A 22,500-nucleotide genomic window follows, 5' to 3' on the forward strand; every position below is an offset into this window, starting at 1 on the left:
CTCAATAGCGTTTATAACAAATAGTATTGCATAATCTGCATGGTTGAATAAAAAGTGTTAATCTTCCTAAGAGAGGGTGTTTTTAATCTCTAGTTTACAGCAGTAAGGTGTGATGATAAAAAAATAAAAACAAAAAACAATAAACAAAATATTGAATTCACAGAACCCCCATTAACCCACTCCAATTACTTTATAATTAACACTGTGTGACGGCATTGGCAGCAAAAGGTAAATCAAAGAAAACATTGTTACACTGGAAAATGTATGAAGCTGACAATCTGTGCATCTAAATGAACAATACTATAAGTAATATATGTGTGTGGGTGTGTGTGTAAATTTTTTTTAGCTTTTTTCTTATGCTGTTCTGGGTTGTTAGACATCTTGTGCGCTCTTGGCCTTGGGATAATTAGCAGATATAATTCAATCCAGCCCAATATAGTTACTTGTCTGTCACCTGTATATAACTGGTTCCAATTTATAAACCTGCGTGCAGACATACCATATGAGAGGATGACATTGGAATAAACTCTGTTAAATATATAGTATTTTGCACGCATAACTGCCCCTTTTAAAGGGGAAACTCATCATTTTGTTTATTTTCTTCTTTTATATATCTTCGTAATAAAACAATACTATAAACTTAGTAGCTTTTTTTTAATCAACTGACATTGGGGAAAAAAATACAAAGCAAAACAAAGAAGGGTCCAGAACTTTTGTTGATCTTAAAACTGATAAAACGTTTTGCACTCTGTTTTGTTTATTTTTACGTTGGTTCCATTAATATGTCTTAATCTATAACAAATGTTCTGTTATGCATTCAAAGTTATTGATTTTCCTCTAGTTTGAGAAAATAAATAAAGGCTTAGGGGAGGGGAATACACACAACACCTGCACAGCAAGATTGTGGGAAAGTTCTGACACACCAGTTAAATTTGTTATTGTTTGGTGAGAGACTTGGCTGCATTGGAAGCAGTTTGTTTGCTTTATGGAGAGCAGACTTCGGTTACTGGAAATTTGTTTTCTTTCCCTTGCTCAGACTTCAATTATATTTTTATAGACCTATTTTTTTTTTAGCTTTGTTTTGTTTTCTCTAAATGTTTTGTGTTTTGTTTCTTTAATATATTTTTCCAAGCAGAAAAAGTAACAAAAACAATTCCTTTTAGCTGACTTAGATAAAGATTGGGGATTTAACCCCTTGGCACCATAGTGGACTTCAATGCATTGCACTGCAGACCTTTCTGATGGCTAAGGGGTTAAGGAAGTCAGTTTTCTGTCAACACAGCCCCCTTTTGGTTCATAACCTTTTGGGATACGCCATGATCCAGTCATGCGTTTGATTTCTATGATGACAAGGGCTGTAAGACACATTGATATAGTGAATATTGAAGAAATATAATTGTAGTTAGGATTCTAGACTATATGTGCCATTGATTAAGTGAGAAATTAAGTCCTTCTGCTAAGCTTTATCACACAGCAACATTTTGTATACTGTTGTTCACATGTCTTAGAATAGCCTAAAACATCTGATTTCTTAGGAACTTTTTTTTATTATTCTGTTGTGTTTTTGTTCTTTATTAAGAAATAATACATAATATTGTGATTTTTGTCTAACCTTTTTACGGCCATATTTAATCTCTTCCAGAAAATAGTTCTCAGCGCAATTACTTTAATTGCTCGGCTACTTTATGCAAAAAGTTCATATGTTGTACCCTGTTTGGCTGATTTTATTTTCTATGTATTTTCTTTTTAACGCGTTTTGACCTTTAACACCAGTATAAGTTACTGGTTGGAGCAGCTTCATTAGGATTACATCAGCGAACTTGTCAAATAATCCACTGATGTTGCCTCATTAGAATCTAATTTGCACTCCTATGCTTGGCTGTGATATATAGATGAAGGTGTCTGGAATAGGTGAGAAGAATAATACATAGAATCCTAAAGCACATTTTATAGCGGATTCTTCCAAAACTGGAGATTCAAACTCTGATAATAATTGCATAACTGAAGTTATTTTCCTGAAGCACCCAAATAACTTTACTCTCGACATTTCTAAGGCGGAAAATATGGTAAATTAGTCACAAGTTCAAACTACCTATTTAACAGCCGTAAACGTTGTTACAAGTTGTTCCAAAAGTTGACACAGTCACCTATTTTTTTCTGGCTAGTTTCAAAATCATAAGGTTTCAATGTATTCATTGTCAGATATTCTCTGTTAATAAAATTAATGTTTTATGATGATTTAATTATAAAACGCATGGCTGATTTTGTCAGAGTTGTATTTCAGCCTTTGCAAAATGACACCAAGATTATTATAAAAGCTAATAGCCAATATTATTATTATCTATTTGATAAAAAATAATAAAAACTGTAGGTTGTATTGCACTTATCTGTGTGAAAACCAAAACTGAATGTTAAATAACTCTTCTGCTGCTGAAAACATTGTCAAATACAGTGGTACTCTAGCTGAGGGAAAGTAATTAAAAATGTAACTGCTTTATTCTGGGCTTACACTTGTCAAATGTTAGAAAAGGTTTAATTACTTCAAATCTCCATTTTTGTCTTAGAATTATTTTGGTATTTAGTGTAGTTTAAGTAATTCATTTGGAAGTAGATGAACTGAGAAATAAAAAAAAAACATTTTTTTATTTATTTTTTTAAATGTCACTTCCTCATTCTTGTGTGACAGCAGAATTGTAGTCCCTCAAAATAAAAATAAAAAAACAACCTTTTTTTTTTTTCAATTTGCAAATGAAGAAAATTTGTGCTTACATCAATTGAAATCTGTGTCAAAATAGATTATTGTTTTTGTCTTTTTTTGTTTTTTATATATATATTGTATTTTGAATTCCCTTTTAGTTGCAAATACTTGTGTGTTTATTGGATTTTCTTAGAAACCAATTGGATGCAGAGTTAAAAAAAGACAAAATTTAAATTAAATTATGATATTGAAATAAACAAGGGAATATAAATTGAGAATTCTGCTACTGGTCTCAGTGAGTCTCTATGATTCCACGCTTGAGTGATTTTTCCATCTGCATCTGTGAAATAATTATTTTAAAAAAAAAAAACTATCACGGTTGAGTAGCCAATAACATTGTAATAAAATAGTAGTTTATTCTATTTTCCAGGGTGAGACTCAAAATAGCCCAGATAAACACAGTGCTTTAGCATATTTGCCCTTTGATAAAATGGGAAGTCAATTACAATTTCAACTTTTCAACCCAGTTAAAGCCCCTCAGGCAAAAATGGGGTTAATCACAGATATTAGCACATTTCTTTTTTTCTTCTTTTTTTTTTTTTGCTTGTTGAGCAGGTAATGAGATTAACACCTTGAATTATATTCTATGTTATCTATTTTTAAAACTGTTGTTTATGGTTCATAGATCAATCCTTTTTTTTTTCTCCATGTCATCAAATTATGGATTCATATATAGGTGTTATAAATCACATAGTTTAGGTGCCAGAAGTCGTAGATTTGCCAAACAATCTACCAATAAAATATGAATTTACACTAAATGTTAAAAGAATATACACAATTCTTAAGAAAAAAAATATACGGTCATTTTTTACACTTTTTAAAAAAAATGTTTTCCAAGCTTGGAAGCGGTAACTATGTGTTGCTAGTGTTTGCTTAGAATGTGATATTTAATTTGTAATACGCTTTTTTTTTAGTACTTAGGATGTTTTAAAGACTTTTGAATTAACTTTGTAGGAGGGAGAGAAGCAGGTCTGAACAAGTCTGATAAGATAGCCAGTACACAGCTGTATTTTCTTTATTTACAATTGATTTTGTTTGTCACACCCAACTGACACATACTTTTCTGCAAACACATCATTAACATAGTTCTAACACTCATAAACACTTACATTATTAAGTTTCTAGTATTAGGGATACACAAGTTACAATTTAGTGCCTTTTCTTGATTCAAATGCTATTATGTAGTCATGATTCCTTAAAGTTTTTTGAACCTGCTGTTGTAAACCTGCTTTAAAACAAACACAGGGAAGGCTAAAATCTTCTTATGGCTGCATCAGCCACACAGACTCAGAAATTATTTGCTGGAGCAGTAAATTGAATTATAACTAGGCTGTTTGTATTACTTTCATACTTGAGTTGAACACCCCTGACTAGGGATAAAAAATATAGTTTGCTACTTACTTGTAAGTGTTTTGTTAGTGATGTATCAATTATGTCATTGAATATTCCCAAAAAAAGTTCAGGTTGACTTTTCTTCTTCTTAGATTTGTTTATTACTGTCCAAATGTTTAGTATTTAGAGACTTCTTTTTGGAAACAAAAGGTTCAAATACTTGCAGATAATTTGCATTGGAGATTTCTGTAAGCAGCTAAGAAGGAAGCAAAACAACAATTTATTTATAAAATGTCCCCTTGTTATGATTCACTATGAATCATAAAACACATTTTATTTTATATCTTTAACATTTTTTAGATGTTCACATTTTTATTATAATTTTGTTTAAGTACTAGTTGGTGTCTGTCCCTGGTAGACAAAAGGTTTAATGTGCAATCCATTGCATGTTATATATATATTTTTAATCTCTTAACTGCAACTGCAAATTCTAATAATAAAAATACTGAGACCATAGAACATTTTCTGAAATAAAGTATATTTTTTGCCTTGTTATGTTTAAAAGAGGGAGCCATAAATATTAGTGAACTGTAGTTACGAACATACATGACTGTTTTAAATACTATTGATTTAAACCACCAAGTAGATTTTATGAATCAAAGTGTAATTTCTAATCTACAGCTATATTTCTTCATTGTAAGTACCCTCTCTGGTGAGTCTTCAGCATTTTACCAGCCATTCAGCCTGGGATTAAATTATAGTAGTTACAATGATCAATAGGTTAAAACTAGTACAATCATTCTTTCTGTTAATGACCTTGGTTGTAATGGGTAATAAAGTATAGAGTGTAATAATGGCTATAGCTGGTGCTGCTAGACTTGCAGTTCCTGACGATACTGGAAATTCTTGGAAAGTTGGACACTGCGTGTTGGCGACTAAAGGCCGTTACACTGGACTGTTTCTATTTCAAATGTAAAAATACCTTATTATCTGTCACATAACTGATTGTTTTCAAATATATAGATAGACACACACACACACACATATATATATATATATATATTATTATTTTATTTTTTTCGAACCTTAGAAAAATGAACAATTTATTTTGCATTATAGGTGTTAAATGAAAGATTTGGGTGAATGTTTTGGCACATTTGGTAACGAGAATAAATGCAAATACTCCATTTATTTAAAACAAGTGCTGAAAATATGTGGAGCGTTTAATAATTATTTTTGCAAAGTGAATGGTTTCCTTTCTCAAATATAACATTCAGATATCAAATATTAGTTTGAATGTTGATTTTTATAGACTTTTGGATAATAATATAGATTTTCTTTCGCCATCCTGAGTTAGAGATGTTACAGAACTGTTGTGTTAAGATTTGGACTTCTCCCGTGGTTCTTAGAGAGGCAGAATAGCAAATTCTGCAATGTAGACTAACTTCAAAATGCTGCATATTGTCTATTTCAGCTATATGATTACTTAGAGCAGTGGGCACTTTCATTTACAGCTATCGCTTATTGTTCATATTAATTACTCACCAGTTTAATTTGCAAATCATTAAAACAGAAAGCACCTTGTGATTATAAACATTTTTTATACAGTTTTTCAATAGATGGACATACCAACAGACTGTAAACACTATTAGTACAGATTAACACCTTGTTTTCTGCAATTGTTTTTAAGTGGCCAAACTCCTCCCACCATTTTCCTTATTTGGAGGAGCCAATTTTGACTGGAGTTTGGCAATAGGAGAACATGCCACTGTCATTGTGTTAACAAAATCTTTATTATTTTGGCTTCAGCTGAAATGATAAGATAACAAGAAGGGGACATTTCAGTACTGCCGTATGGACTATAGAAAATCCCAACAAGAGGCAGCAAGAGAAATCTCTTTCATATGTGTAGTAGGAATATTTTGCCTTTACTGTCTATTATATTAATGTTAAAAATATTAGGGTCCAACATAAGTGCTATGATAAATCATAAAAGCACCTTAAATAAGGTGGGGGGGCATATTTTTCATGTCCACTTATCACAAATTTGTTTATCTCTATGGCAAATTGCACAATTCTGTGTATTGCACATTGTCAGTAATGACAGTTACAAATCTTTTAATATTGATCAAGAATATTACTATACTGGACTGCACAAGTTAACTATGACAAGTAACACAGGATGTAATAAGATAACAATAAAAACAAAACAATTAAAAAACAAAAAGCAAAACAATCCTCTTATTTAAAAAATAAAAAAGATAATAAACACTTTTTCCAGCACCCCAAAATATTACTGATCCTATTTAAATAAACTAAAATAAAATGTTTTTATAGAAAAAAATCTGAAAGGTTTGGAAAAGCTAGTTGAAATGTTATTCCAACACTTTCTTTTTCCTGAGCAAGAAGTCACTAAAAGTAAAAGGGACATTTTATAAAGCTGCAGGCAGATACAGCCTCAAGGAGTGAACCTGACACCCACAATCGCCAACTCGTTATGCAGCATCACTTGGCAAAATTTTAGATTGCACAGAGCTGTCTTGTGCAATCCCACCGCCTGCTCTCGCGCGATTGGTTGACCGTCAGTCTCCCTGAATAAGCAAGTTTGGGATGATTTATCCTCACCACTAATGAGGTTGCAGAAAGAATATGAAGGAGGAACTGCTTCTTAAAGGGATATGAAGCCCAATTTTTTTTCTTTCATGATTCAGATAGAGCAGACAATTTTAAGCAACTTTCTAATTTACTCCTATTATCATTTATTTCTTCGTTCTCTTTGTATTCTTTGTTGAATGAGCAGCAATGCACTACTGGTTGCTGACTTAACACATGGGTGAGCCAATGACAATCGATATATACATGCAGCCACCAATCAGCAACTAGAACCTAATTCCTTTGCTGCACCTTATATCACCTAAATAAACCTTTCAGCAAAGGATAACAAGTGAAGGAAGACATTTAAATAATAGCAGTAAATTGGAAAGTTGTTTAAAATTGTATGCTCTGTCTAAATCGTGAAAGAAAAATTTTGGGTTTCATGTCCCTTTAAATTTGTGGCGGTAGACTTGCTCATTTGAGCCTCCACCACAAGGTCTCAGAAGCTGGGAATTCAGCTTCATACATTTCACCCTAAATATTTTATGAAAGCCAGCAGTTGTGTAACTGATTACTCATTTTAAAAATGGAATTTTTGTATTTCTTGAAGTCTACATAAAATGAAAAAAAAAAAAAAAACACACAAATCAATGCATCACTCATTATGCAACAACAGTTTTTACCAGCTTAGGCACTCTCTTAGCAAGGATAGGTAGATTACCTAACTGAATGTGGACTAGGCAGCTAGAGAAATACGCTTGTGCGGCTAATTCAAACTGTACACATCACCGTTTTATATATATATATATTTTCTTTCATGATTCAGATAGAGCATGCAATTTTAAGAAACTTTCTAACTTACTCCTATTATACAATTTTCTTCATTCTCTTGCTATCTTTATTTAAATAGCAGGACTATGAAGCTTTAGGAGCCGGCCCATTTTAGGTTCAGCACAATGGATAGTGCTTGCTTATTGGTGACTACATTTAGCCACCAATAAGCAAGCGTTAACTAGGTTCTGAACCAAAAATGGGCTGGCTCCTAAGCTTTACATTCCTGCTTTTTAAATAAAGATAGCAAGAGAATGAAGAAAAATTGATAATAGGAGTAAATTTGAAAGTTGCTTAAAATTGCATGCTCTATATGAATCATTAAATAAAAACATTTGTGTTTAGTATCTCTTTTAGGCTACTACTGTCTAACACATTGTATTTAGCAATTAACCTGTCGGTACAAAAGTGATGCTGCGCTGAGCAAATTCATTTGATGTGATTACACTTAGCATTTAGTATCCAGTGAATTCAGTGTTAGTGAAGTCATACACCTGTACCAAACAGTATCCTTATTAAAGCATTGGCACTAAAGTGCTGCCAATCAAAGTGGTGTTACCAAATTATCAGAGACTTAGAAAAATCTTGCTTTCTTAGAGTGAGGTTGATGTAACATAAGGGGGTTATGAACTATCACTATATTGGTGCTGATATTTACTATTCTAACTGGGTATTTTTACATTGGTCATTCAGTGCCAGCGTCCTATCAGAAAATCATATAAAACAGCTACAATTATTCAATTAAAATTGCAGATGGTACCTCCCATTAAATTTGGATAATACCTAAACTTTTAGTTTATTACACTGATCCCAAACGACATCTTAAAGTTACACCAGTGTTAAATTGTGTACGTCTTTCATTTAAAACAAAACAAAGCATATTTAATCCCATATACTGGGGTGGGGGTTGCTATAAACAATGGAGGGAGCCTTACTATATATATATATGTGACCTTCAAGAACCATTTTTGGTTAATCAAAATTAGTGAAGCTAAAAAAACCAGGACATCAGTGCATAATGACTGTGAAATTAGGAATGAGAGTTTGCTATGCAAATGACAGGAGAAATCATGTGAAAGAGTGAAGATAAACTGCATATTAGGGCATTATGTTACATAAAATTAATGCAGCATTTCTGGCTTTTGCTTACAAGTCGTTTAAAATCTTATTTGATTCTCCTCTTAAAGAATGTGATAATTATTACCTCTAGTACCACGTCCTGCATCACAAACACTAAATTCTTAAACATATATATTATATATATATATATATATATATATATATATATATATATATATATATATATATATATATATATATATATATATATATATATATATACACACACATTCTAGTCTCTCTCTCTCTCTCTCTCTCTATCTATCTATCTATCTATCTATATAGATTTTTATATATATACACACACATTCTAGTCTCTCTCTCTCTCTCTCTCTACTTTATATATATATATATATATATATATTATATATATATATATATATATATATATATATACACACACTCTATTCTTTCTCTCTCTCTCTCTCTCTCTCTCTCTCTATATATATATATATATATATATATATATAGAGAGAGAGAGAGAGAGAGAGAGAGAGAGAGAGAGAGAGAGAGAGAGAGAGAGAGAGAGAGAGAGAGTTAAGATTTTTATATATATATATATAATATAAAAAAAAATTGTACTAATTTCAGAATATTCCTTTCTCACATCCCTTTGGTAGTACTGACAAAATTACTCACTTGCACTTGCAAATTAAACACAAGTGCGATGATTATTTTCAATAGCAAAATTACATTCTAGAAAGCTGGCAGAATTTGTAGCATTGTCATTAAGTATCCGCTTGAATACAATTTGTGTAACCTTGGCCAAGACAACCTGTCATTTTAATGTCACCGTTGCTATCTGAACAAGACATCACCCTTTTCAGGAACAGTGTATAGGTTCCTTACAAAGATGCCTGCGCAGAAACATGTTAACAGTTGCAAATATGAAATGCTATCTGAATCTCCGATGTTGCTGTTTGTTAGAGAAATGTCATGGAAAAACACTTTAACCTCTTGACTTCCAGAAAGGGTTACAACATTAGCTATGACATTGTTATTCAAAATATTTTTAATCAGCCTTGATCAATTAGGCTGTATCTTTTTTTTTTCGGTAGCACATTTCTATAGGGCAACCCTGCAATTCTATGTGTTTAACACCCTGCAAATGGGTTAAACACGTTGTTAAAGGGATATAAAACCCACATATTTTTTATTTCATGATTCAAATAGAGCATGTGATTTTAAATCGTTTCCCAATTTACTATCTAATTTGTTTTGTTCTCTTGATATCCTTTGTTGAAAAGGATACCTAGGTAGACTCAAGAAGTGCATTGGTGCTTCTTCAACGAAGGATACCAAGGGAATGAAGCAAATAAGATAATAGAACTAAATTGGAAAGTTATTTTAAAAAATGATATTCTCTATCTGAATCATTAAAGAAAACAATTGGGATTCATGTCCCTTTAAGGTACCAATCAAGACGAACACAAAGCACTGCTGGTGCAAAACAGATCAGTTTGTTGACCCAATCAATAATATTCTTATCATTTATTTGTATAGCTCCACAAAATTCTGTAGCACAGTACTTGTACGACCCTGATATGTGATTGCATCTTTACTTTAAATTTGTGGGGGGTTAAGCACATAGCATTGGATAATACAACAAATCAGAGTATGTATGTTTTGGGGTTTTTTTTGCATTATATTGTCCCCTAAACTTTTTTTGTTTTTTTTAGCTATGATTAAAACAGCATGAAACACTTTGAGATTGTTGTTATATAAAAGGGTTAATTATGCACAGTAAAAAAAAATCTCATTAATTATTTAATGTGTTTGCTATTTAAAATACCTTGCTTTTTATTAAAAATGTTTCTTATCCTATAATCCTTAGGCTGAAATGCAAATTCAGTAACCTAGGTTTCCTTCAAAATGCAGCTGATTGCTTAAACCTTATTTAAAACTGTCAGTGATTACTAAGAGTTGTTGACAAGATCATGTATAGTTGACACTAGTTGCAATGTTTTGAAATATATCTGAAATATTTCTTTTTTTTTGTAGGTATTTTGCAATTCTGTTTTTTTTTTTCTACAACCAATAGCAGCCAATGGGTTAATAGGACTCCATAGTCAACATACAATTAAGGCAATGGGGTAGATTTAAGTTAAGAAGCAACGGTCGTTGCAGGGGGGCAGCATTGCGCAAGCATTTCTTGTGAAATGCTTGTGCAATGTTAAATGCTGACAGTGTACGCTGTCGGCATTTATCGATGCTGGGCGGACATGATTCGCTACACCGCATCATGTCCGCCCGGCACTTAGTAAATCGGCCCCAATATGTAGACGTTAATAAGGGCCCTGGCAGTGCCCTGGGATATCATCACATATTAACTCTTTAATGCCTAAATCAAACAACTTAAAACATTAAAGGGACATTAAACACTTTGAGATGGTAATATAAAATTATAAATTGTATTTAATAAAACAACTTTGCAATATACTTTTATTATTTAATTTGTCCTCTTTACCTGTAATTCCATTCTGAAATTGTGAGCTTTTCAGTTCCTGTTAGAAATGGAAGTGCAGAACACTGTTAAATCCAGCACAACCATTGGCTGCACATTCTAGTGACCTATTTATAACTGACCCTAATTGGCCACAGCAGAGAAGGTAACACAAGTTACAACATGGCAGCTCCCAGTGTTTTATAGACACTAAAACTTTACACTTATTTTGTCACTTTTTAAACAACTAATGAAACTTTAAAAAATACATCTACATGTTAGTCATGGACTAATCTTTTCTTTGAATGCATCATTCTATCTAGCATGTATTTAGTGTTTAATGTCCCTTTAAAATATAATAATATAGTATATGCCACGGTTAAAGGGATACTGAGCAGACATAGTGGCCACATGCATGCTGGCAAAAAAAAGTGTGAGTGCTCAGCTTATAGTATATGAGAGGATGGAAACGGAATATTGCTTACTATTGCACAACACAGTAAAATATTGACACTAAATTTTGATTTTATGTTAACTATAATGTCCCTCTAATAGTATATTAACAAATTATAAAATAAGAAATCTGAAAACTGGTTGTGGAGTAAAGCTAGAGAATACTGCCAGACATACTGTATGTGTTAACATTTGAATCCAGTGTTTTGCAAAGTTTTAAGGTGGAACATTTCTGTTGTAATCATATTTCTATTTTTTGCTGTTGTTGTTGCAGGTTCCAGTTTCAGTGGCTATGATGACACCCCAGGTTATAACACCCCAGCAAATGCAACAGATTCTTCAGCAGCAAGTGCTTACACCACAGCAGCTACAAGTCCTGCTTCAACAACAGCAGGCACTCATGCTTCAACAGGTAATGTTTCCCATTGATTCTCTACTGGGGTTCAGTCCCAAAATACGCTGGTCAGCTGTTGTTGCTAAGTAACATTCTGTTCTGTAGATCTCTGTTAAAGGAACATGCTACCAAAATGTTGAAGCACTTGTAAGTGATGCAGCATAGCTATAAAAAGCTGACTAGAGAATATTATCTGTAAAGGAACTTTAAAGTGAAAGTCAACCATAGCGTTTTTGAAACGCTAGGGTTGACTGTTGAAACAAATAAAGGGAACTTTCATTCATAAAGTATAAAATACTTCATGCAGAAAGTGCCTTTATTCATTTCAACTGTTTGCCGTTCTTAGCTTCTACAGCAGCCCACGGCAAAAAAATATTTTGCTAAGAGGTGACGTTTTCACCTCTTAGCAAACAGCCGTGTGGTAAATCCCATGGACGCCAAACTGGATTTACCGCACGGCTATTGGCTAAGAGGTGAAAACATCACCTCTTAGCAAAAAAATAATTTGGCCGTGGGCTGCCGTAGCAGCTAAGAACGACGAACGGCTAAAACAAATAAAGGCACTTTCTGCCAGAAGTATCTTATACTTCATGAATGAAAGTGCCGTTTATTTGTTTCAACAGTCAACCCTAGCGTTTGAAAAACGCTATGGTTGACTTTCACTTTAAGCAGCCAATCAGGATGCTAATCCCAGGACTTACATCTGTCATGTGCAGACACAATCATGTTATTTCCCTCCTCAGTATAAGGAAGTTTACTATGAAATCCCATGAGATTTCAGCGAAATCTCACGAGATCACAGTAAAGCAAAGAGTTGACCCAGCACTGATTAAGCCGATTGCCTTTTTTTAATTCAAAATGCAGCTGACAGTAACTAAAGGATAACTGTTCACACAGCACTTACTCTGGTGAGCTGAAGAAATTCTGAGGCAAAATATCTTCCTTTTTTTACATAGAGCTGTTCAGGTGATATTTTATTGTCAGCTTTTTACAGTTATGCTGCATCACTTTCAAATGATTTAGCATATGGGTATTATGCCCCTTTAAAGAGAAATTCTGTTGCACAAGTGACTTGCTCTGGATTGTTTTGCATTAGTGACTGTAGATAACCATGTTTAACCACCACAAAGGGGCTAAAGACATCCAATCGGAAGTGATATTTGCATATAACTGCCAATCACAGGCTGTCTCTTGCTTGGAAGCAATGCTTGTTTTTTCCCCGTACTGATTTTACCTATGTGTTTTAACCTTTTAAATACAGTTATCTCTGACAAAGTGCCATTAGTGACATGAAACGTGTAATATTCCTGTTGAAAAATGTTGCTGCTGTGCCTTTTTATGATTTTGATTATGATCTTATAAAGTATAGGCTTTTTATCTCAACATCCCCATTCTTGGGCGCAAAATTTTGTTACTAAAAGGGACAGGAAATCCCAAAATTATCTTTCACGATTTGGATAGAACATACAATTTTAAACAGCTTTTCAATTTACTTCTATTATCAAATTTGCTTCATTCTCTTGCTATCCTTTGCTGAAGCAACATCATTGCACTACTGGCAGCTAGCTGAACACATTTAGTTAGCCAATCACAATTCCATTATCAAGCTGCGCAGTCTTTTTATATGCACACTTTCTGAGGCAACAACTCCTGCTGAGCATGTGCAAAACATCACAGTGTATATGCTTATGAGTTTTAATGGCTGTCATGATAGAGGGGGCTGGGAAATTGAAGTACATTTTGAAATTTGTCAGACAAAATCTACTGCTCATTTAAAATTCAGAGTAAATGTTATTTCATTGTCTTTTTATTATACACTTTATGTTCATTATGCAATTCGTCTGTATTTAATGATCCTTTAAACATAGTTGTCTAGGGTCAGTCATGCAATCCATGCAATTTTTTTTCACTAGCATGTCCCTTTAATGTAATCTGTAACAAAAAAAGAACAACTTTTTCTAACTTTAGAAAGTGCTGTTTTATTTTAATCCATTTCATTTCTTACTATTTACTTTATTTGCCTAACACTTTTTTTTTTCTGTTTTGTGTTCAGATGGTTTCTAATCCCAGTTTTTGTAACCATTCATTTTGTTGAATGTGATGTCTAGTTGTTATTCAGTAGTCATAACCATACCTTGGTGCTCTAAAGATGAGATTAGAAACCACTTGAACTCAGAGCAGACAAAAGATGTGCAAGATTAGCAGACGCACAGAGTAGGGTTTAATGTACACAGGATGATGATATAGAAACTTTTTTATTTTGTTTCCTTTTCTTCACTAGCATAACTCTAGAAAATATGACAACATCTTCCAAGCAGATGCTCGGGGGTGGGGTTAGATTATTTTTTTTTTAGTACCTTTTCCTATTGGCTGATCCATAGTTAGGAAATCACACCCTCAATGCTTGGAAGTACTTGTTTACTTCACCTGGCACCATCTTTAAAGGGACCAGTAAACACATTGCAATTACAAGACATTTCTGTTGTGTTGCTATAGAATAACATCCCAGCCAAGTCTTAACGTTTTTAAAACAAATTAACACCCTTTTACTGCAATTATTTTTCAATAGCCAAACCCCACCCACCATTTTCCTTATTTGGAGGAGCCACTGTGGGATTTTGTTCAGACAACAAAGCTAGTCACTGTCATAAATTTAATATAAAGTGAACTGTTTTGCTGCTGTTATAAGTTAAAGTCAGTTAGGGACAGATATGTAGCAGAGTTAGCTTTGAGAAGTCAGCAGGGTGCATGTCAAGTTCTAAGAATTTGCCCCCTCCTAACATTGAGGGGGCAAAATAAATAATAAAAAATATTTCGCAAAGTTGTTTCATTATGGACAACTAAACATTTTGCATAAGAATCTCAAAGTATTTACTGTCCATTTAAGGGTACGTTAAACAAACAAAAATTGTTTAAGGAAAATAAAACTCCATTGTACTATACATTTATTTATTATCTATTTTCCTTGCTTTTTCTATAAAATAGCTTTGAAAAGTGTGCTTCTTCCACTGCCTCAAAGAGACTTCAGTCCCCTCATCTCACAACATGCCCTCAGTAATTTCTTGATCAGTGCAGGAGATCATTTCTGTCTCTAACTTGTCACAAACATGGAGGCGAGCAGCTGTTTATAGTTCACTATATTCAAAGCTGCTGCAGAAACACCTATTCAGTGGGGATCGTCTCTCTCCCACCCCTCCCTCCCTGTGAGATTGATTTCTGCTGATGCTTCTTGTTTACATACATTTTCTATACAGAGTACTGCAGTATTTACATTTCCATCTAATGCGAGGAGAGTCCACAGCTTCATTCATTACTTGTGGGAAATACAGAACCTGGCCACCAGGAGGAGGCAAAGACACCCCAGCCAAAGGCTTTAATACCTCCCCCACTCCCCTCATCCCCCAGTCATTCTTTGCCTTTCGTTACAGGAGGTTGGCAGAGTAGTGTCAGAAGATTTCGGAGTAGTCTCTTATGGAGGGTAGTACTCTTCGAGATGGGACTGGAGTTTTATGTAGTCCTGTCAGCCCCTCAGTGAGAGCATGGATGAAAGTTATAGTCAGGAGATGCAGGGAGAGTCTTTCTGCGAAACCATCCCAACTCATATTAACAGCTCCTTAAGCATTCAACATTGACGAGTTTCACTGCCTGCTTTCGTCATTCAAGTCCATGTCAGGAGCAATGCTACACACTGTCAAACTTGAGAGGCTTTGTTCCTGTTCCACGGCGTTGATTCTGGTTTCATCTTTATATATGTAATGTTAACGGAAGAAGACAGGGTCACAGTGTGGCTCCTTTTATCTGTATATAATCAAGGGTTAATATCTCCAGAAGGTGATTATTAAACAGGGGGGGTTGTATACATGATTGCATTATTGTGTTTTGCTGCGACATGTGTGAGATGTGACTCGGGCAATGTGGAACAGTCAGGATTTTCCTTCCTTGGATTACTGTGCAGCCTGTTTATGTGGCACCCTTTTTCTTAGCGGCATGGGTGGTCCTGCATGGCACTCCATGTGACCGGGTGTGTCTTCTTTCTCTTCCTTCCTGACCGTTGGTTGCAGGAGACGAAAGCGAGTTTCTCTGTGGGCCTGGATCATAGGAGATGGTGAGTGCCCCGACCATTGGGAGTATAAAGGTGCCATTTAATTCTTGTTATAGCCTATATTAAAGGCGCAAGCTATGGAGGACTCTGATATGTTAGAAGGGCACTCCCTCTTTAGCTAAATCTAATGCCTGTGTTTATTGTGAGGAGGCTTTGGTTTACCCGCATGCTCAACTATCTTCCACATGCCTTGATCAAATAATGTTATCTAAAAGAAATAAGGTGTTTAGTACCACTAAGCCATCCACCTCTGAGGTCTCTCCGTCCCGCGAGGTGCGTTCCCTACATTCATCTCCGATTACACATGCAGCTCCCCAGTGCACTTCTAATCCTCCTGCGGGAGGGGCCATGTTGCCGCCTGATTTTGCTGAGCAGTTGCAAACGGCAGTGTCTGCGGTTATTAGTGCTTTACCTTGCCAGACTAAGTGCAAGCGAAAGGTTTAACATTGCTATCCTTCCCAGTTGCCATCTAGTCCGTTGGATGTATTGGAGTCTAGATTATCCGCTAATGCAGAGGATTCTGATACTTCTGAGGACTCTCTCTCTGGGTTGGAATCTGTGGCCTTTAAACCTCCGGTTGCGGAGGAACCTGACTTTAGGTTTAAGATGGAGAACTTATGCTTTTTATTAAAATAGGTGTTGGCTACTCTAGAGGTTCCGGAACCGAAGTTACCGGAGGAACCTTCTATTACTAAGCTTGATAAGGTTTACGAGCACAGGGTATTACCTTAGTTCCCGTTAAGATTGCGAATCCTATTAAGAATGAATTGGAAAGACTTGGATCGTCCTTTTCCCCTTCGTCTTCATTTAAAAAATTGTTCCCAGTTTCTGACTCTCAGCTAGAATTGTGGGGATCTGTCCCTAAGGTAGACAGAGCTATCTCCACGCTCGCTAAGCGCACCACTATCCCACTTGAGGATATTTTGTTGTTTAAGGAACCCATGGATAAGAAATTAGAGACAGTGTTAAGAAAGATGTTTCAACACACGGGGTTTGTTTTTCAACCTGCAGCCATGGTTGCTGCAGTGGCGGGAGGCGCTATCTATTGGTGTGACTCTGTCAGAAATGGTTGAGGTGGAGACTCCCCTTGAGGAGAGACAGGAAAGAATTAGGGCCCTGAGGGTTGCTAATTCGTTTATTTATGATGCTAATATGCAGATTATTTGCTTGAATGCCAAGACATCAGGCTTTTCTGTCAAGACATCAGGCTTTTCTGTCAAGACATCAGGCTTTTCTGTTCTGGCCCAGAGGGCTCTGTTGTAAAAGTCGTGGTCTGCTGACATGACGTTTAAATCTAGATTGCTTTCCCTTCCATTTAAGGGAAAGATTATTTTCGGTTCAGGCCTGGACTCTAGCATATCCACGGTCACGGGGGGCAAGGGTGCCTTTCAGGATAAGAAGAATAAACCTAAGGGTCCTAATTTTCGTCCCTTTCTTTCGGACAACCCAGAGCAGTCCAAAGGATCTTGAAAACCATCTCAGTCAAATCCAAACAGAGCAAGAAGCCTGCTGAGACAAAATCGTCATGAAGGGACGGCACCTGATCTGTCTCTGGATCTCGTAGGGGGCAGACTATCTCTTTTCGCGGAGGCTTGGAGGATCCTTGAGTTCTGGAGGTTGTTACCCAGGGTTACAGCATAGGTTTCAAAACTCATCATCCAAGGAACAGATTCCTCTTGTCAAATCTATCGTCAAAACCAGAGAAACGAGATGTCTTTCTAGAGTGTGTGAGGGATCTCTCTTCTCTAGGAGTAATTGTACCGGTACCTCTAGCAGAAAGGGGCCTAGGGTACTATTCAAACCTTTTCGTGGTACCAAAAAAGGAGGGCACGTTTTGCCCGATTTTGGACCTAAAGTGCTTAAACAAGTTTCTGTTGGTTCCATCATTCAAAATGGAGACAATAAGGGCTATACTGCCCCTAGTTCAAGAGGGTCAGTTTATGACTACGATAGACTTGTGTCAGGGTTTTTTCCCTGTTGTGTTTGCCATGTGCTGCTGGCAGCCATTTTACTCACCTCTCTTCCTGAGTATGGTGCATTGTGGGGGATGCTGCTCATTTCCTGCACTTCCTTTTATGGCCAGACTGGTGTGCATCATCCATGTGAGACAGGATGCAGTCTCAGAATTGTGAGGTCATCACTTATTATTTAAAGGGCCTCTGTTCAGTATGCTTTGCCTTTGCGTTGTCTCAGACCTGTTTGTGAAAGTTCCTGTGTATTACCTGGCTGCCTGATGTCCTTCCTGGTTCCTGATCCCTGGCTTGTTCCTGATTCCGGCTCGTCTGACTATTCGCTTTGGCTCCTGACTTGGCTCGTCTGACTACCAGCTTTGGTTTTGACTCCTGGCTTGTTATTTGACTTGTGGACTTTTTTATTATTTTTTGTTATTAATAAAGGTGTGATTATTTTTGCACTTCTCGTCTCAGTCTGATTCCTGGCACCCTGTCATTACGCAAAGGCCATGAATCCTGATGGTGCTAATAATCCACCTTTACCTGCCATCATTTCCAGGATGGATGAACAGGATCACCGCTTGTATCAATTTGCACTAGCCCTGCAAACCCTGCTGACTCGCACTGCACATTTGGACCAAAGTGTCCCACAAGTTATGGCTGCTCCTGTTTCCACTGCTGCACCTAGTCCTACCAGGAGCATGTCCGGTTCTGCACCTCTACCTCAGCGATATGGAGGCGATCCTATTCAGTGCAGAGGGTTTTTGAACCAGGTGGAAATTTACTTTGAGATGTTACCTCAGGCGTTTCCCTCTGACAGAGCTAAGGTGGGATTTCTCTTCTCATTACTCGCTGACACAGCTCTTGCCTGGTCTAATCCCTTGTAGGAGACTAATAAACCTGTGATTTCAAATTACCCTGAATTTGTGGCTTCCTTTCGAAGGGTATTTGATGTTCCGGCTCGCTCCTCCTTTGCTGCAAGGTACAAGATCTGTTGCTCAGTATGCTATTGAGTACCGTACGCTTGCCGCAGAGGTTAGTTGGAATAATGAAGCCCTTGTTGCCGCCTTCTTTCATGGGCTCTTTGATGCGATTAAAGACGAAGTTGCTGCCAGAGATTTACCAGAGGATCTCGAGGCATTGTTGTCTTTTTTGATCCTAATTGACATCAGACTCAGAGAGAGGCTGTCTTTCAAGGAGTGCTTGCAGAAGCCTCCTCTTCCATTGTCTCCTATGTGTTCGTTCCCACCCATGCCTCCCTCTCCTCCCATGCCTCCTTCTCCTCCCATGCCTCCTGGTCCCGAGTCACCAGGTACTGCTGAGCCGATGCAGTTGGGATTCACGCGTCTCTCTGTGGCGGAGAGGGCCTTTAGGAGGAGGGAGGGGCTCTGCCTTTATTGTGGGTTACAGGGTCACCTTTTGAAGTCTTGTCCTACACGGCCGGGAAACGCTCACACCTAAGGTCCTGTCGGGGACAGACCTTGGGTGGTTTATCCTCGTCCCCGGAACCGCTTAAGGAGAAATCTTTGGTCACGGTTGTCCTTTCCTGGGTAGACTCCTCCATAGTCACCCAGGCTCTTGTTGACTCAGGTGCTGCGGGCTATTTCATTGACCGTGCTTTTGTATCAAAGCACTCTATTCCTGTTTTGCCTCGGTCCGTTCCGCTTGCTATTGAGGCCATTGATGGCAGGTCCCTTCAGCCCACACTCGTTACTCACGAAAATACTCCCGACGGGTCAATCCTGTGGCCTACGCTCTTGACCTTCCTCCTGCAATGCGCATCTCCAATGTTTTTCATGTCTCCCTCTTGAAACCATTGGTTTGTAATCGGTTTACCACTGTGTTGCCTCGTCCCCATCCTATCTTTGTTGACAACCATGAGGAGTATGAGGTCAGCAGCATTATTGACTCTCGTATGTCCAGGGGCCTTGTACAGTATTTGGTTCACTGGAGGGGCTATGGTCCAGAGGAGCGTTCTTGGGTTCCCTCCTCTGATGTTCATGCTCCCGCCCTCCTCCGTGCCTTCCATGCCCGTTTCCCCAATAAGCCTTTTGTCCTCCCGCTGGGGAGGGGTCGTTGAGGGGAGGGTACTGGCAGGGTTTTTTCCCTGTTGTATTTGCCATGTGCTGCTGGCAGCCATTTTACTCACCTCTCTTGCTGACTATGGTGCATTGTGGGGGATGCTGCTTATTTCCTGCACTTCCTTTTATGGCCAGACTGGTGTGCATCATCTGTGTGAGACAGGATGCAGTCTCAGAATTGTGATGTCATCACTTATTATTTAAATGGCCTCTGTTCAGTATGCTTTACCTTTGCGTTGTCTCAGACCTGTTTGTGAGAGTTCCTGTGTATTATCTGGCTGCCTGATGTCCTTCCTGGTTCCTGATCCCTGGCTTTTTCCTGAATCTGCTGTTTTCCTTGTTCCTGATTCCGGCTCGTCTGACTATTCGCTTTGGCTCCTGACTCGGCTCGTCTGACTACCAGCTCTGGTTTTGACTCCTGGCTTATTTGACTTGTGGACTTTTTATTATTTTTTGTTATTAATAAAGCTGTGATTATTTTTGCACTTCCCAGTACCAGAGTGGAGTTGGTTCCCAGTACCAGAGTGGAGTTCCTGGGCACGATAACCGACTTCATAGCCATGAGGATATTCCTAACAGACCAGAGTCGTTGCAAGATTGTCTCTAGCTGTCAATCCTCTTCAAGGCCATCAGTGACCCGGTGCATGGAGGTGATTGGGCTCATGGTATCCACCATAGATGTCATTCCATTTGCCAGATTCCACCTGAGGCCTCTCCAGCTATGCATGCTGAGGCAGTGGAACGGTGATCATTCCCAACTGATCTCTCTGACTGCGGGTTGAGGGAATCTCTTCCTTGGTGGCTCCGTTCAGATCAGCTGTCCCAGGGGACATCCTTCCTCAGACCATCTTGGGAGATTGTGACTACAGACGCAAGTCTCTAAGGTTGGGGAGCAGTTTGGGGTGCCAGGAAGGCACAGGGCAGGTGGAATCAGAAGGAGTCTCTTCTCGCGGTCAACATCCTGGAGCTTTGGGCGATCTTCAACGCTCTGGAGGCTTGGCCTCTTCTGGGGTCGTCTAAGTTCATCAGATTCCAGTTGGACAACATTACCTCAGTGGCTTACATCAACCATCAGGGGGGAACGAGAAGCTCCCTAGCCATGAGGGAAGTTTCTTGGATTCTGGAGTGGGTGGAGGCCCACGACTGCTCGATATCAGCGATCCACATCCCGGGTGTGGACAACTGGGAAGCGGATTTTCTAAGCATACAGTTGTTTCATCCGGGGGAATGGTCTCTTCACCCCGAAGTGTTTGCAGAGATTTGCAACAGTTTGGAGACTCTGGAAATAGATCTCATGGTGTCCAGACTTAACTTCAAGATACCCAGATACGGGTCGTGGTCTAGGGATCCCCAGGCAGAACTGATAGATGCCTTAGCAGTGGGGATTCAACCTAGTTTATATTTTTCCTCTGTTACCACTTCTGCCTCGTGTAGTGGCACGCATCAAACAGGAGCGTCAACTATTCTGATTGCTCCGCCGTTGCCATGGAGGACGTGGTTTGTGGATTTAGTGGGGATGTCATCGTCCCCTCTGAGGAGGTTACCCTGTCGCAGGGATCTACTGGTACAGGGTCCCTTTGTGCGTCAGAATCTAGATTCTCTGAGGCTGACTGCGTGGAGATTGAACGCAAAGTCTTAACTCAAAGAGGATTTTCTGAGAGAGTCATTGATACTCTCATTCAAGCCAGAAAGCCGGTCACCCGTCGCATCTATCATAAGGTGTGTAGGACCTACTTACTCTGGTGCGAATCCCGTGGATATTCCTGGCATAGGGTAAGGCATAGGGTAAGGGTATCCATCTGTGTGTTGTTACACAAGAAGCTCGCTGAACTCCCTGATATGCAGTCCTTTGTTTAGGCTCTGTTCAGAATCAGGCCTGTGTCTTGACCTTCTGCTCCTCCTTGGAGTTTGAATCTGGTTCTGAGAGTTTTGCAGGGGTTTCCGTTCGAGCCTATGCATTCTCTTGACATTAGGACTGTCTTGGAAGGTTCTTCTTCTACTGGCCATTGTTTCGGCACACAGGGTGTCTGAATTAGTGGCCTTGCAATGTGAGCCTACTTTCTTGGTTTTTCATGCAGATAAGGCCGTCCTTCGCACTGCTCTGGGATTTCTCCCTAAGGTTGTGTCTGATCGCAATATTAATCAGGAAATTGTGGTTCCTTCTTTGTGTCCCAATCCTCCTCCGAAGGAATGGTTACTTCACAACTTGGATGTGGTTCGAGCCTTGAAATTCTATCTTCAGGCTACGATGAATTTTAGACAAACTTCAGCTTTGTTTGTTGTTTATTCGGGGAAGCGCAAGGGGCAGAAGGCTTCTAGCACTTATCTATCCTTTTGGCTGAGGAGCATGATTCATTTGGCCTATGAGACAGCGGGACATAAGTCTCCTCAGAGGATTACGGCTCACTCAACTAGAGCTGTGGCTTCTTCTTGGGCCTTT

The 22,500-nt window shown here is 37.9% G+C and overlaps 1 protein-coding gene across 13 annotated transcripts in view; it reads left to right on the forward strand.

Annotated features, from left to right (window-relative positions):
• Window positions 1–22,500, forward strand: part of FOXP1 (forkhead box P1) — a 946,651-nt gene that overhangs the window by 778,948 nt on the left and 145,203 nt on the right. For all 13 annotated transcript variants that reach the window (XM_053720890.1, XM_053720894.1, XM_053720895.1 and 10 more), the window contains one exon: window positions 11,806–11,943. In XM_053720890.1, the coding sequence (XP_053576865.1) occupies window positions 11,806–11,943 (138 nt within the window). The remainder of the gene's footprint in view (window positions 1–11,805; window positions 11,944–22,500) is intronic.

The sequence above is a fragment of the Bombina bombina genome, chromosome 7 (genome assembly GCF_027579735.1).
Source record: "Bombina bombina isolate aBomBom1 chromosome 7, aBomBom1.pri, whole genome shotgun sequence".
NCBI classification, from domain to species: Eukaryota; Metazoa; Chordata; class Amphibia; order Anura; family Bombinatoridae; genus Bombina; species Bombina bombina.